The sequence below is a fragment of the Tachysurus vachellii genome, chromosome 25 (genome assembly GCF_030014155.1).
Source record: "Tachysurus vachellii isolate PV-2020 chromosome 25, HZAU_Pvac_v1, whole genome shotgun sequence".
Classification (NCBI taxonomy): Eukaryota; Metazoa; Chordata; class Actinopteri; order Siluriformes; family Bagridae; genus Tachysurus; species Tachysurus vachellii.
Window position 1 is genome coordinate 15,744,177 of NC_083484.1, and position 12,790 is coordinate 15,756,966.

At 36.2% G+C, this 12,790-nt stretch overlaps 3 protein-coding genes across 3 annotated transcripts in view; all 3 read right to left on the bottom strand.

Annotated features, from left to right (window-relative positions):
• The window catches only part of LOC132840376 (protein rapunzel-like), a 31,921-nt gene extending 19,347 nt beyond the window's left edge, over positions 1-12,574 (bottom strand). The window contains exon 1 of the mRNA XM_060861960.1: positions 12,545-12,574. The gene's annotated coding sequence lies outside the window, so the exon portion shown is untranslated. The remainder of the gene's footprint in view (positions 1-12,544) is intronic.
• LOC132840239 (uncharacterized) lies at positions 4,533-7,334 on the bottom strand. Its single transcript, XM_060861753.1, has 2 exons — positions 7,125-7,334; positions 4,533-6,167 (listed from the first exon to the last, which is right to left on the bottom strand). The coding sequence occupies exon 2, from the start codon at positions 6,113-6,115 to the stop codon at positions 4,958-4,960; it is 1,158 nt and encodes a 385-aa protein (XP_060717736.1). The 5' UTR covers positions 6,116-6,167; positions 7,125-7,334; the 3' UTR covers positions 4,533-4,957.
• Positions 9,136-12,587, bottom strand: LOC132840377 (protein rapunzel-like). Its single transcript, XM_060861963.1, has 2 exons — positions 12,471-12,587; positions 9,136-11,480 (listed from the first exon to the last, which is right to left on the bottom strand). The coding sequence occupies exon 2, from the start codon at positions 11,419-11,421 to the stop codon at positions 10,750-10,752; it is 672 nt and encodes a 223-aa protein (XP_060717946.1). The 5' UTR covers positions 11,422-11,480; positions 12,471-12,587; the 3' UTR covers positions 9,136-10,749.
• Positions 12,588-12,790: the final 203 nt, after the last annotated feature.

Here is a 12,790-nt window from a genome sequence, read left to right on the forward strand (position 1 = left end):
TCCACGGTGTCAGTGAACAGCTTCTTCTGGAGCACACAACTAAAGTACAGCCTTCATTTTCTGTGCATTTCTCTCTCAAAATGGCTACTGCAGAAACTCAGAGTTGGGAGATTAGTGAAGTTCATAGAGCGACCTCTGGTGTTGTATGACTGTAAATACACACAAGTCTAGACAACTTGGGAAAAAACATGCAATTTAACATTTCCAGACCTTTTGAATAATCTTTAAAAAAAAAAAAAAAAATCTCAGAAGATTTTCTCAAAGAACTTAAAGCACAATCCATCATTTTTAAACTTAAATCAATCTAAAAACATGCACTCATACACCTTGATCCATAATTCAGGTTCTGTAAAGATTTCTGCTATTTTACATGTTATGAGAAATAGCTATTTTAGTATAGTATAGTGTATATAGTAGCTATAACATCTCTGTTACTCTGCAGCACTTAATGTTGGATTAGTTTCCTTAAATCTATACATTATTACACTAATATTTATTCTGGAACACTTCTGTTTTTAGGACTTCAGATAAGTATTTTCAGCTATGTTTATGAGTAAATTTTAATTCATACATATCCATTATATTATACAAACCATACAATATTAACACTGTTACTGTCACTTAACACTTTTACTCTTAATGAAAATCAGGGTCAACATTTACAGGGTTGAGTTTTTAAGTATATAATAAGCAAACACACAAAAAAGGGCTAGCTAACGTCCATGCTAATGCCATGTGGACATACAGAACATTTCACAGATTCACATCAACTATATTTAGTTGGAATTAATAAATTAATCTCTAATTTAGGTAAGAATGATGAAATGTGAACAGTTTATTATCATTAGGGATCAAAATATAACTAAAGATACAGAAAAAAAAAGAATTAGCAAACTTGCCTTTGTCTTCTCATAGCATTCAGTCATTTAAGACGATGTCACTTCCTGTGGAACATGTGATATGTGGAATATTCCAAACATTTAAAAGGGGTGAATGTATTCAGGATGAGACTAAATAAAAATGAAAATATTTTCCTCATTTATTATGAATTACTCATGAACAAATGATGGATCTATAAAGTAATAATAAATGCACAAAAATAATCATTAGTGTTTCTTTGGCAAAAATTACAGATGGTTATAATTTGCACAAAGTGGAAGAGTATTACATAATAAATGCATGAAGTGATGCATAAAACTGTACTAAAATTCTGCTCTGATTTAATGTGTATTCATTTTTAAAAAACAATTTTTAACATGGATATAACACAGAAAAATATACAAATGACACAAAGCCCTTTTTCCTTTTTAAAAGCCTTCATTAAAAGTGATCATCTCAAGCCTTAGTGCTTTGACCCTCAGTCTTAATCCGTCTTGTTTCCTTAATTAAGTGCCATAACATCATCATTACTAATAACAATCATACATTTGTAAATAATCAAATCTTTATTATCCTAAAAATTGTAAAACTCATTAATTAATAGAAGTCTGGAGAGTGTAGATTCTGATTGGACATCAATATGTTTAGTTTGATCTAAATTCCATTATTCAGAGTGGATACTGATGTGTGCTTTTTTGTGAGAAATATAATAAAGGTGCTCAGGTTTAAAACTATTGGCTTCCTTCACTTTCTAAGAGCGACAGATCATCTCTCTCCAGGCAACCCAGCACTGTGTCTACACAGTGTTTGATCTGAATCTCCGTTTTCAACATCGATGTACTGTATAGGGGTCACTAGTGTCTGAAAAACAAAGTATTAAAAAATTGTTTTTAAGAGGCTTAAAATGTAACCAACCTAAAAAACAACAACAAACAGCAACTTCAATCCAAAATGACATGAAGCAGGAGAAAAAGAAAATGGATCCAAGGTTGGTATCTTACCTGCCATGATGTTTGTACCTGTTCTCTTCTTAATGGTGCTGCTGTGTACTTGAAAGATCTTCTTGACCACTGCGCTATATACTGTATATGCAGGGAAAGGGAGTGACTCATACCTGAGAAATGACCATTGTTCTCGTTTTTATTAGGGAGGAATTTTGGTGACTTTTGTCTTTAGCTAAAGTCCAACACTGCCAAAGTCCAACACTGTCTTCACTATGGACGTCTCCGTGCTTTCCATTAAAAGATTTACTGATTAAATGTGAACAGGAAACATCATAATTTGAATGATATACTGAACATACGGTTAATTTCTGTTCTTTTAAATGTTTCACTTACTGATTAACTTTTTCACTGCTTCTAACCTGAATCTGTTCAATTTACTCTTGCTGGACCTAACAGGCCTCGGACAAACCCATTCCAGCATGACAATTCTACTGGACACAAGGTGACGTCCTTAAAGAAATGTGTTGCCAAGACTAGAGTAGAAGAATTTGTGTGTCCTCAACACAGTACACACCTGACTTGCTGTCTTGCTGACTATCTGATCTCAGAGCAGTGCTTTTTTGATAGAAGGTATGGAAAGGTGAGGAAATTATATGCTTCACTCTCAAGAGAATGTGTGTTGTAATCATGGAGGATCTGTTCATCCATCAATTCAGTAATGATCTCTACAGGTGTGACAACAAGAAAAAGCAAGAACGAGAGTCATTAGAAGATACAGCAAAGTTAGAAAGGAAAGCAGCGATGAAAAATATTTTGGCAGTTTCTCAACCGGTTTGTAGACCCACCACACCAAACTACTGAGCCAGAACAGAGCAAGAAAATGACATTTACCCTTAAATATTAAAACACAGTTTATACTTTATTTGAGGAATTTACAAAACAAAGGAAAATTGTTGTTTTTAGAGTCTTTACATTTTGAGATGTTTTGTAGACAGATTTTCTGCCATTATACAATTTTGTCCCTTTGATTAATGAAATACTTTTCAGTGAATGAGGTGAAAGAAATCACTTGCACTTCCTAAGCACCTCCTGCATTTTCTCTTGCACTTCCTCCGTCTTTGTAGCCCATTCCTCTCTCAGGCCCTGTTCGTCATCACAGATGATTGTGGCGTAACCCATCAGAGCGATGAGGCCGATGCAGAACATGTAGTTGATGTGTGTGCACAGGCGCTCCATCACACAACTGGAGTACAGCCTTCATTTTCTGTGTGTTTCTCTCTCAGTATGTCTACTGCAGTCATGGAAACTCAGAGTTGGGAGATTAATGGAGTTCTTAGAGCGACCTCTGGTGTTGCATGACTGTAAATACACACAATTCTAGACAGTTTGGGGGAAAAACATGCTATTTAACAACATTTCCAGATCTTTTGAATAATCTTTGGGAAAAAAAAAACATCTCACATCTAACTTACAGCACGATCCATCATTATTTAACTTGAATCAATCTAAAAAAAATGCACACATACACCTTACTCCATAATTCAGGTTCTGTAAAGATTATATTAAAGATTGTAAGGTTATTTTACACGTTATGAGAAATAGCTCTTTTAGTATAGTATAGTGTATATAGTAGCTATAACATCTCTGTTACGCTGCAGCACTTAATGTTGGATTAGTTTCCTTAAATCTATGCAATATTACACTAATGTTTATTCTGCAACACTTCAGTTATGTTTATAAGTAAATTATAATTTATACATACATATTATACAAACCATAAAATATTAACCCTTTTACTGTCACTCAACACTTTTACTCTTAATGAAAATCAGGGTCGATTTTACAGGGTTGAGTTTTTCATTTTTTTATGCATCAGAGGTATAGACTCTCTAACAACCTTTAAATCCAGAATCAAAACTCACATGTTTAGAAATGAATTTTATATTTTAACTTTTCCATTATTTTCTTTTTTTTTACTTTATATTATTATTATTATTATTATTATTATTATTATTATTATTATTATTATTATTTTTATTATTATTTTTATTATTATTTTTATTATTATTTAAATTATCTTATTATGCTGTTGCACATTTCTATGTTTTATATTATGCTGTGTGTTTTAAATTCATTTTTGTAAGGTGACCTTGAGAGTTTGAAAGGTGCCCTAATATATATAAAATGTATTATTATTATTATTATTATTATTATTATTATTATTATTATTATGGGGGTTTGCATGTTCTCCCCGTGCCTCGGGGGTTTCCTCCGGGTACTCCGGTTTCCTCCCCCGGTCCAAAGACATGCATGGTAGGTTGACTGGCATCTCTGGAAAATTGTCCGTAGTGTGTGATTGCGTGAGTGAATGAGAGTGTGTGTGTGTGCCCTGCGATGGGTTGGCACTCCATCCAGGGTGTATCCTGCCTTGATGCCCGATGACACCTGAGATAGGCACAGGCTCCCCGTGACCCGAGGTAGTTCGGATAAGCGGTAGAAAATGAATGAATGAATGAAGTATTATTATTATTATTATTATTCACAATATTAGAGACAAAATATTATTCACAATGTTTTTTCCTCATTTATTATGAATTAATCCTGTACAAATGATGTATCGATAAAGTAATAATACAATAATACAAATACACAAAAATAATCATTACCGTTACCTTAAAAAAATTACAGATGGTTATAATTTGCACAAAAGTGGAAGAGTATTACATAATAAATGCATGAAGTGATGCATGAAACTCTACTAAAATTAGTAGAGTGATAGAGAAATTAGTAGAAATGCTCTGATTTAATGTGTATTCATTTTTAAAAATCAATTTTCAACATGGATATAACACAGAGAAAAATATACAAAAGACACAAAGCCCCTTTTCCTTTTTAAATGCCTTCATCAAAAGTCATCTCAATCATGTCACACCTTAGTGCTTTGACCCTCAGTCTCAATCCGTCTTGTTTCATTAATTAAGTGCCATAACATCATCATTACTAATAAAAATCATACATTTGTAAATAATCAAATCTTTATTATCCTAAAAATTGTAAAACTCATTAATTAATAGAAGTCTGGAGAGTGTAGATTCTGATTGGACATCAATATGTTTAGTTTGATCTAAATTCCATTATTCAGAGTGGATACAGATGTGTGCTTTTTTGTGAGAATTATAATAAAGGTGCTCAGGCTCAAAATTATTGGCTTCCTCCACTTTAGTACAGCGATTGATGGCATGGACAAGGCAGTTGGGAAAACTTTTGCTCAGAGACTCAGCCACAGACTCCATGCCACCGTTCTCGTTCTCTATTTGATCCTTTATCTGGATCTTGTCGAGTGGTTTAGGGTCTGCAGTGAAAGACACCACCACCCTTATTTTATTACCACACAAATGTTCAAAATAATAGTGAACTCCACCATTTATATGGTGCTTCTTCCCTAACAGAAACTTCACAAGTTTGCTATCATCATCGTTAAACACCCGGACTGACCAGGAGACCCAGTAATACTTCTCCACAAGAGTCTCCAGTAGGGATTTAGTAAACTCAGGGTCGACACTGCTCTGCTTCTCCAAGAGCATCTCATCTATATCAGTCTTGGCTTGCTCAGCAAAGTTGTCAACACATTTATCCACTGCTGCCTTCATGCGCTTCTCCACTTTCTCCATGCGGGCAAGCCATTTGATCTCCAGTTTCTTATCCACAGTGTTGTCCTTTAGTGCAGCGTAGCCCATCAGTGAGCTGATCCCAACCACAAACAGCTTCTTCAGGCTAGTACAGAATTCCTCCACTGCCCTCCTGCTCTGATGCACAGATTTCACTATAATGTCCAGCATTGACTTCTCAGTAGCATCATATAAGCATTCAAGGTTCTTTTCTCCCTCAAATTCCTCAAAGAAGATGAGGAACTCATCTCGCTTCAACTTCTTATACTCAGGTTTGGCTGTGAAAATATACTGAAAATATTCATACTGACTCATTATATTTGCTTGGAAGTTGAAGTTCTCCATGTTCACAAGTGATCGCTGCATCACCAGCTTTGCATTTTTAATATCACCCTCGATCTTTTCCAGCTTCTGGTTGACCTTCACAAACTGCTCAGCAAGATACCTAGCCTCTTTGCTCTCTGGGTTGCTAAGGAGCTCAGCGGAGACAATAAATACTGCCTTTAGGATGGGATTTAACTGGCCTACAGTGGCTGCAAGGATCGCACAGCTTTTGCCTAGGAGCTCTACTCCCTTTTCGATCTTGTCCCTGTTCTCTATAATCCAATCTGCCGCAGTACTCATATTGGAGGTCAGGTGATGAAAGAGGCTTCCGTAACGGAGGCAAACGTTCTTTCTGTAACACAATAAGAAATGTCATTTTAAAAACTTTCTCAGGAATTCCAGAATCAATGCAGCATTATGTAAATGTCACATTTATTTTAAAAAGATTTATTTAAAGCCAATCAAAAAAAGAGGCTACACAATAGCCAATCAAAAAATAGCACTATTCAACAACAAGTGAAAAAAAAGCATATCCTGGAATTGTTCAGGATCGTCCTCGTTCCTCGTGCAAGCACTTTGAGCACAGAGTAAGTCTTGATCTCTTGTTTTAATATTACAACAAATTCACAATTTGTTTGACACAAACAGTGACGATGTTAGTTTCCCAGATAATCAGCAGCGGTTTTTCATGAGTGTCTGTAACTTAGCCAAGTTTTACAGCCTGTTCACTGACAACACCTGCTCAGAACAAGTAGTCTAGGCCAGTGCTTCTCAAACTGGGGTCCCTGAGATGGTGCCAGGGGTTTTATGACATTTTCTAAAATAATGAATTTATCATAAATTCTGTGTAATCAAATCTCAGAAAAATAAGGCTACTAACCACCACCAGTATAATTTAATATGTTTTGTTTAATTCAAATATTAAGTTTTGGAATGTTTTATGTCATACTTATTTTTCGTTTCTCTAAGGGGGCTAGACATATTTAAAATATGTCACTCTTGCCTGTCTTCAAAACTTGAGAGCCCGGTTAAAACCACATCCATAGTTGCTAAGTTTAAGGCAAGTCAATATTTACATAAGTACAATATCCAGGAATTTCAGAACAGGTCCTTATCAAAACTTTAAAAAAATCCAGAATTAACAAATACATCAACATTGTAGACATGTACAAAGATCTATTTTGTGTGCCCTGTTCAGTGATTCTGTGTTTTACTATTTTAAAATGTGAGCAAATAAAAAGGAAAAAAGAAAAGAAGCCCCATAAGAAAGAGATCATCAAGAGATCAGCAGTGAAAAACAAACACTTACAGTTAGGAAGTGGAAAGTGTAGAGATGCCCTCTATGGAGTTCCAGTGCAGTCCAGCGGTGCTGATGACTTGCAGCTGCCTTGGCTTGATGTTTATTTATAGCCATGCTGCATGTGGCTCCATCTCCTCCTCCCCCTCAGAGAGGGATGGGTAACATCCGGTAACTGTGCCCCTTTCACGGGCTTCCACTCTGCTCTGTGAACCGGTTTGTGACATTACCAAGTGTCCTGAGGCACTGAGAGGTTTCTTAGGAACCAACAATGTTGTTAATACTTTATCTGTCATTGTTGGTTCAAGCCTGTATTAATTATAATAAATAATTTATTTATTTTGTTAAATCTCCTGTATGCATTGCGTGATGCCGTGATCTCTGATGCTTGTACTCAAGACCATTAAACACATTCTGTACTGTTTGACTGTTTAACCTCGAAAATTAATAAAGCATTAATGCACTATCCAGTGTTTCCCAGAAAGAAGATAGTGTCCCTTATGAGTCTGGTTCTTCTTAAGATTTCTTTATCATGAAAGGAAAATGGCATACGGAGTATTTATTTGCTGTTGTTTTTCTCATACTAGGGATCTAAATATGTATTTAATGTAACATGGGATAGCCTGCTGTGGTAAACACAGGGAAGCCAGTGTGTATGGGGAAGTCGAATGCACATTCTCTTGGCTTTCTTTAGCCACTTTCTGCTCAGCCCCTCCTATCCATGAATGTTATATTTTTAATATAGTAAAAGCCTTAGTAAAATCACCTTGCAGTTCTGCTCAACTCTGTACTTTTCTACCAATTATAAATGATATAGCTGTAAATTCATTTCTTACCTCTATTCATTGTTCACCTCTGTTTATGTATATTAACTGTACGTACACTATATATTTCTTGGTTACTTGGTTTTACATACAATGTACATATTGCACACATTTACACAGCATATATTTATAGATTTTTAGACATATTGTACTGTCTACACATACTATGCTCTATGCTAATGCACGAACTCCATGCTGTAGCTTTATCTATTTGTTGTACATATATTTACACATTGCACTTGTTCCTTTGCCCATTTTTCTATTTGCACTTCTGGTACATACTAAACGGCATTTCATTGCTATTTACCTGCACTATGTAATGACATATTTGCTTGGACTTGCCTATTTGATCAACTTGGAAGCATTCCTAGCTGTAAATTCCTTTTTATTTGGTTTATCAGTATAAAGTATCACAGCATGAACATTTGCAGGAAGATATTGCTAGTCATAGTTAGTGCTAGCTGTTGTGCTCGCTTAATTTCACTTCCAAAATAAAAAAAAAATAGAATTTGGACAGAGCAGCCAAATATTTGCCTATAACTGTACCTGTGCAAACAAAAAAGACCTTTAGCAAATCCCCAAAAATTATCCCAATCATTGAACATTTCAGAAATCATCTTAAATTTCTTTTTTAAACTGAAAGAATACAGCACAACCTCAACTCTGACTAGAGGAAGACTTCCAGGAAACCTCACTGAGCAGGTAAAGTGGGGATTAGCCTGAGAATTATGAGATATTTGTTTAGGATCTTGACATAACATACACACATAACATGAGGACAAATGTGCAAGACAATTTTTGGGTCTTTTATGTGGGAAGATTAGATAAAAGTCTGTGCAAGCGTATCCATGTAATTCTTCGTAAAGCCTGCAGATGTCACTAGTCGACTGCTGCAAATCATGCTAATTTGCATATTGTGCTGTGGTGGTGGTTATACATGAAAAGAGTTGAGTGACATGAAGTGAGCTCAACTCATGGAGCAAGTAATTTAAAAGATACCCTGGGACTTTTTGATCCATTATGACCATACTAATAAAATGATTTAAACTGATATCTATTTTTTTTTAATATTTCAATGTCTGATAAAAAAGTATGTGATTATACAATGCTCCCTTTTCCAAGCTAATAGGCAGTAAAATTAAGCTCTGAGACATTATAGCCCATGATTCAACAAACCGCCAAAATGAATAATACACAAATATGTCTACAGCTTTACTGTATATCCAGCAATAGTTTTTGATACATACAGCCATATAAGGATATGAAAATAGATTGAAATCTTTAAGTGCTAATCTAATAAACATACAAAATCAATTCAGGAAGAAAAATAACTGTGTTCTCACATGCAGACGAAACTAAGACAGCTGTGGTTTAACAAAATTTCAGTGAATCTGGAATCACTTCTTCTAGTTACACTCTTCCAGGACTTCTTGCATCTTGGTCTGAATGTTAAAGACCTTTTGGCCCCATTTTTCCCTGAACTCATCCTCATCATCCTCAGTGACCACATAGTAGGCCATCAGTGCTATGAGGCCGATGTGGAAGAGGTAGGCCAGATGAGAGCATTTTGCCTACATAATCTTCTTGTTCATCTTGTAGTGCTCTAGATAAAATATCAGTAGCAGCCTCCCAGAAGGACCCTCATCTTCCATGATGGCATCATAGTACCAACTGTGACTAGAGGAAGAATTCCAGGAAACCTCACTGAGCGGGTAAAGAGGGGGTTAGCCTGAGAGTTCTGAGATATTTGTGTAGGATCTTTGCATATAACATACACACATAACATGAGGACAAATGTACAAGACAATGTTTGGGTCTTTTATGTGGGAAGATAGGCACGGTGGCTTAGTGGTTAGCACATTTGCCTCATACCTCCAGGGTTGGGGGTTCGATTACTGCCTCTGCCTTGTGTGTGTGGAGTTTGCATGTTCTCCCCGTGCCTCGGGGGTTTCCTCCGGGTACTCCGGTTTCCTCCCCGGTCCAAAAGCATGCATGGTAGGTTGATTGGCATCTCTGGAAAAATTGTCCGTAGTGTGTGAGTGTGTGAGTGAATGAGAGTGTGTGTGTGTGTGTGTGCCCTGCGATGGGTTGGCACTCCATCCAGGGTGTATCCTGCCTTGATGCCCGATGACGCCTGAGGCACAGGCTCCCCGTGACCCGAGAAGTTTGGATAAGCGGTAGGAAATGAATGAATGAATGAATGAATGTGGGAAGATTACATAGAAATCTGTGCAAGCTGTCCATGTAATTCATAAAGCCTGCAGATGTCACTAGTCCACTGCTGCAAATCATGCTAATTTGCATATTGTGCTGTGGTGGTGGTTATTAATGAAAAGAGTTGATTGACATGGAGTGAGCTCAACTCATGGAGCAAGTAATTTAAAAGATATCCTTGGACTTTTTGACCCATTATAACCATACTAATAATTAATCTGATTTAAACTGATATCTATTTTTTTTTTAATATTTCAATGTCTGATAAAAAAGTATGTGATTATACAATGCTCCCTTTTCCAAGCTAATAGGCAGTAAAATTAAGCTCTGAGACATTATAGCCCATGATTCAACAAACTGCCAAAATGAATAACACTGATCAAAATACACAAATATGTCTACAGCTTTACTGTATATCCAGCAAGAGTTTTTGATATATATATAGCATAATAATGATATGAAAAATTATTGAAATCCTTAAGTGCTAATCTAATAAACATAGAAAAGCATTCAGGAAGAAAAATATGTATTCTCACATGCAGAAGAAACTAAGGCAGCTGTGGTTTAACAAAATTTCAGTGAATTTTGAATCGCTTCTTCTAGTTGTATGCTTCCAATACTTCTTGCATCTTGGTCTGAATGACAAAGACCTTTTTGCCCCATTCATTCCTGAACTCCTCATCATCATCCTCAGTGACCACATAGTAGGCCATCAGTGCTATGAGGCCGATGTGGAAGAGGTAGGCCAGATGAGAGCATTTTGCCTCCATACGCTTCTTGTCCTTCTTGTCGTGCTCTGGAATTTTCAGTAGCTGCTTCCCAAAAGGACCCTCATCTTCCATGATGGCATCATAATACCTGTTCAAATTCTGGTGGCCTTTTTGTTTTCTATATATTTTCTTGAAATCCTCTTTATAACACTCACTTTTTTCGGGGTCTTCCCTGATGTTTTCCACCATGTTCTTGAAGCTTCGATACTGGTGCTCGATGTTCTTTTCCAAATCACCATAGTTTTTGGTAATCTCAGTAATTTCGATCTGGTCCAGCAGCTCCTTGCTCTGCTCAGAGATGCTCTCCAACTTCTCATGAATTTGCTGGAAGTCCTTGTCCAGCTTGCTTGTGTCATCATCCACCAGGCCTTTCCTCGCTGCACCAACCAGTGTGGTGACGATGCCAAACAGAGGGTTGAAGGTGGCGGCGAATGAAGACACACTCTCCAAGTAACCCAGCACTATGGCTGCAGTATGTTTGATTTGCCCCTTGTCTGCCATTGATGCAAAGTGGTCACTAGTTTTAGTTTACTGTAGCTAGCCTTTGGTCATATGGGGTTCTGAAAAAAGGTGAAAAATTATTAAAGATCGAATAGAAGAAGTGCAATCACTGATTTCTGCCTTGAATACACAAATACATCCAGTCATACAATATCTACCTCATTTCTAGGGACTTTACTGTGGAAAACCTCCTGGTAACTAGAGGAAGTAGATTATAGCCAAACATTGGGTGTAGTTTGTTTCACAATGGCTTCTGAAATCAATATTGTTTCCTTTTGGAGTTTGTTGGTAATGTTTAATATATGTTGTAGAATAACAAAGTCATGTCAACAACTCATATGAAAAGTCATGGGATGCACGAATAAGGTGAATGTAATGTCATTGTGTTCCTTATACAGGATGGACAATTGTTTACCATGTTAAATATCGGAATTTTAACAAAATCTCACGTGTACCATAAACATTCATATCATAATCCCCTACTACCACTGCTGTATGTTAGTAGGTTGCTGTTTAATATTTTTAAGCAATCCCAGGAAATTACTGTAGCATTAAAAAAGTCAAAATTCTAAAAATTGTTCTCAGTTAAAAATCTCAGCATGAATATATATAGCCTTAACACGCTGGAATCATCAGTAAATATTACAGCTATTTTAATGCTTCATGGAAGCAAGTTTCATGCAAAGCAAATGTTTCATTTCACATTCACACAAGATACATTTTCATTCAAGTTTGAATCTTAGGCTGTAAATCTGTCTCTGTTAATACCAACCACTAGCCATTAGCTGAGCTTCTTGTAGCTACTCTGCTATTGAGTCAGGCATTCAAAAAATAGCCAAAATAAACCCTTCCATTACATTCATTTAAAAACCAAGATATACACAATATACAGACTACATCATTGTCCTTGTCAGAGTAAGAGGTTAGCTTAAAATAAAAACAACCCAAGCACACGACTCTCAACCATAAACAAAAAAACATCTGTCTAAAATGACAAAGAATACAATAAACAGGACAAAAGAAAAATGGGCCCAAGCTAAATATCTTACCTGATACTTTTTTGTACCTGTTTCCTTTAATAGTATTGCTGTGTGTTTCATGCAGCTATTATATCAACTGCAGCTTGGAGACAGCATCCTTAACACTGTGCTATATATGCAGGCTAAGAGAGTGACTCATGTTTGAGAAATGCTCATTGGTTTTTTTTTTAAAGGGGGGTGCTCTGGTGGCTTCCGTCCCGGCTTCTGAAAATAATGCATGTCTTAAATACAATGATGAAATCTTCTCAGCAGGTTTATCAGCCCACCAGGCTACAAGAGACATAGTGAAAGTAGTGTAGCTGTTAACAGATACTGTAAGTGTTTATTAC

Bases quoted from the DNA above. Each gene is read 5' to 3' on its own strand.
- LOC132840239 (XM_060861753.1), bottom strand. From the start codon at position 6,115: ATGAGTACTGCGGCAGATTGGATTATAGAGAACAGGGACAAGATCGAA.
- LOC132840377 (XM_060861963.1), bottom strand. From the start codon at position 11,421: ATGGCAGACAAGGGGCAAATCAAACATACTGCAGCCATAGTGCTGGGT.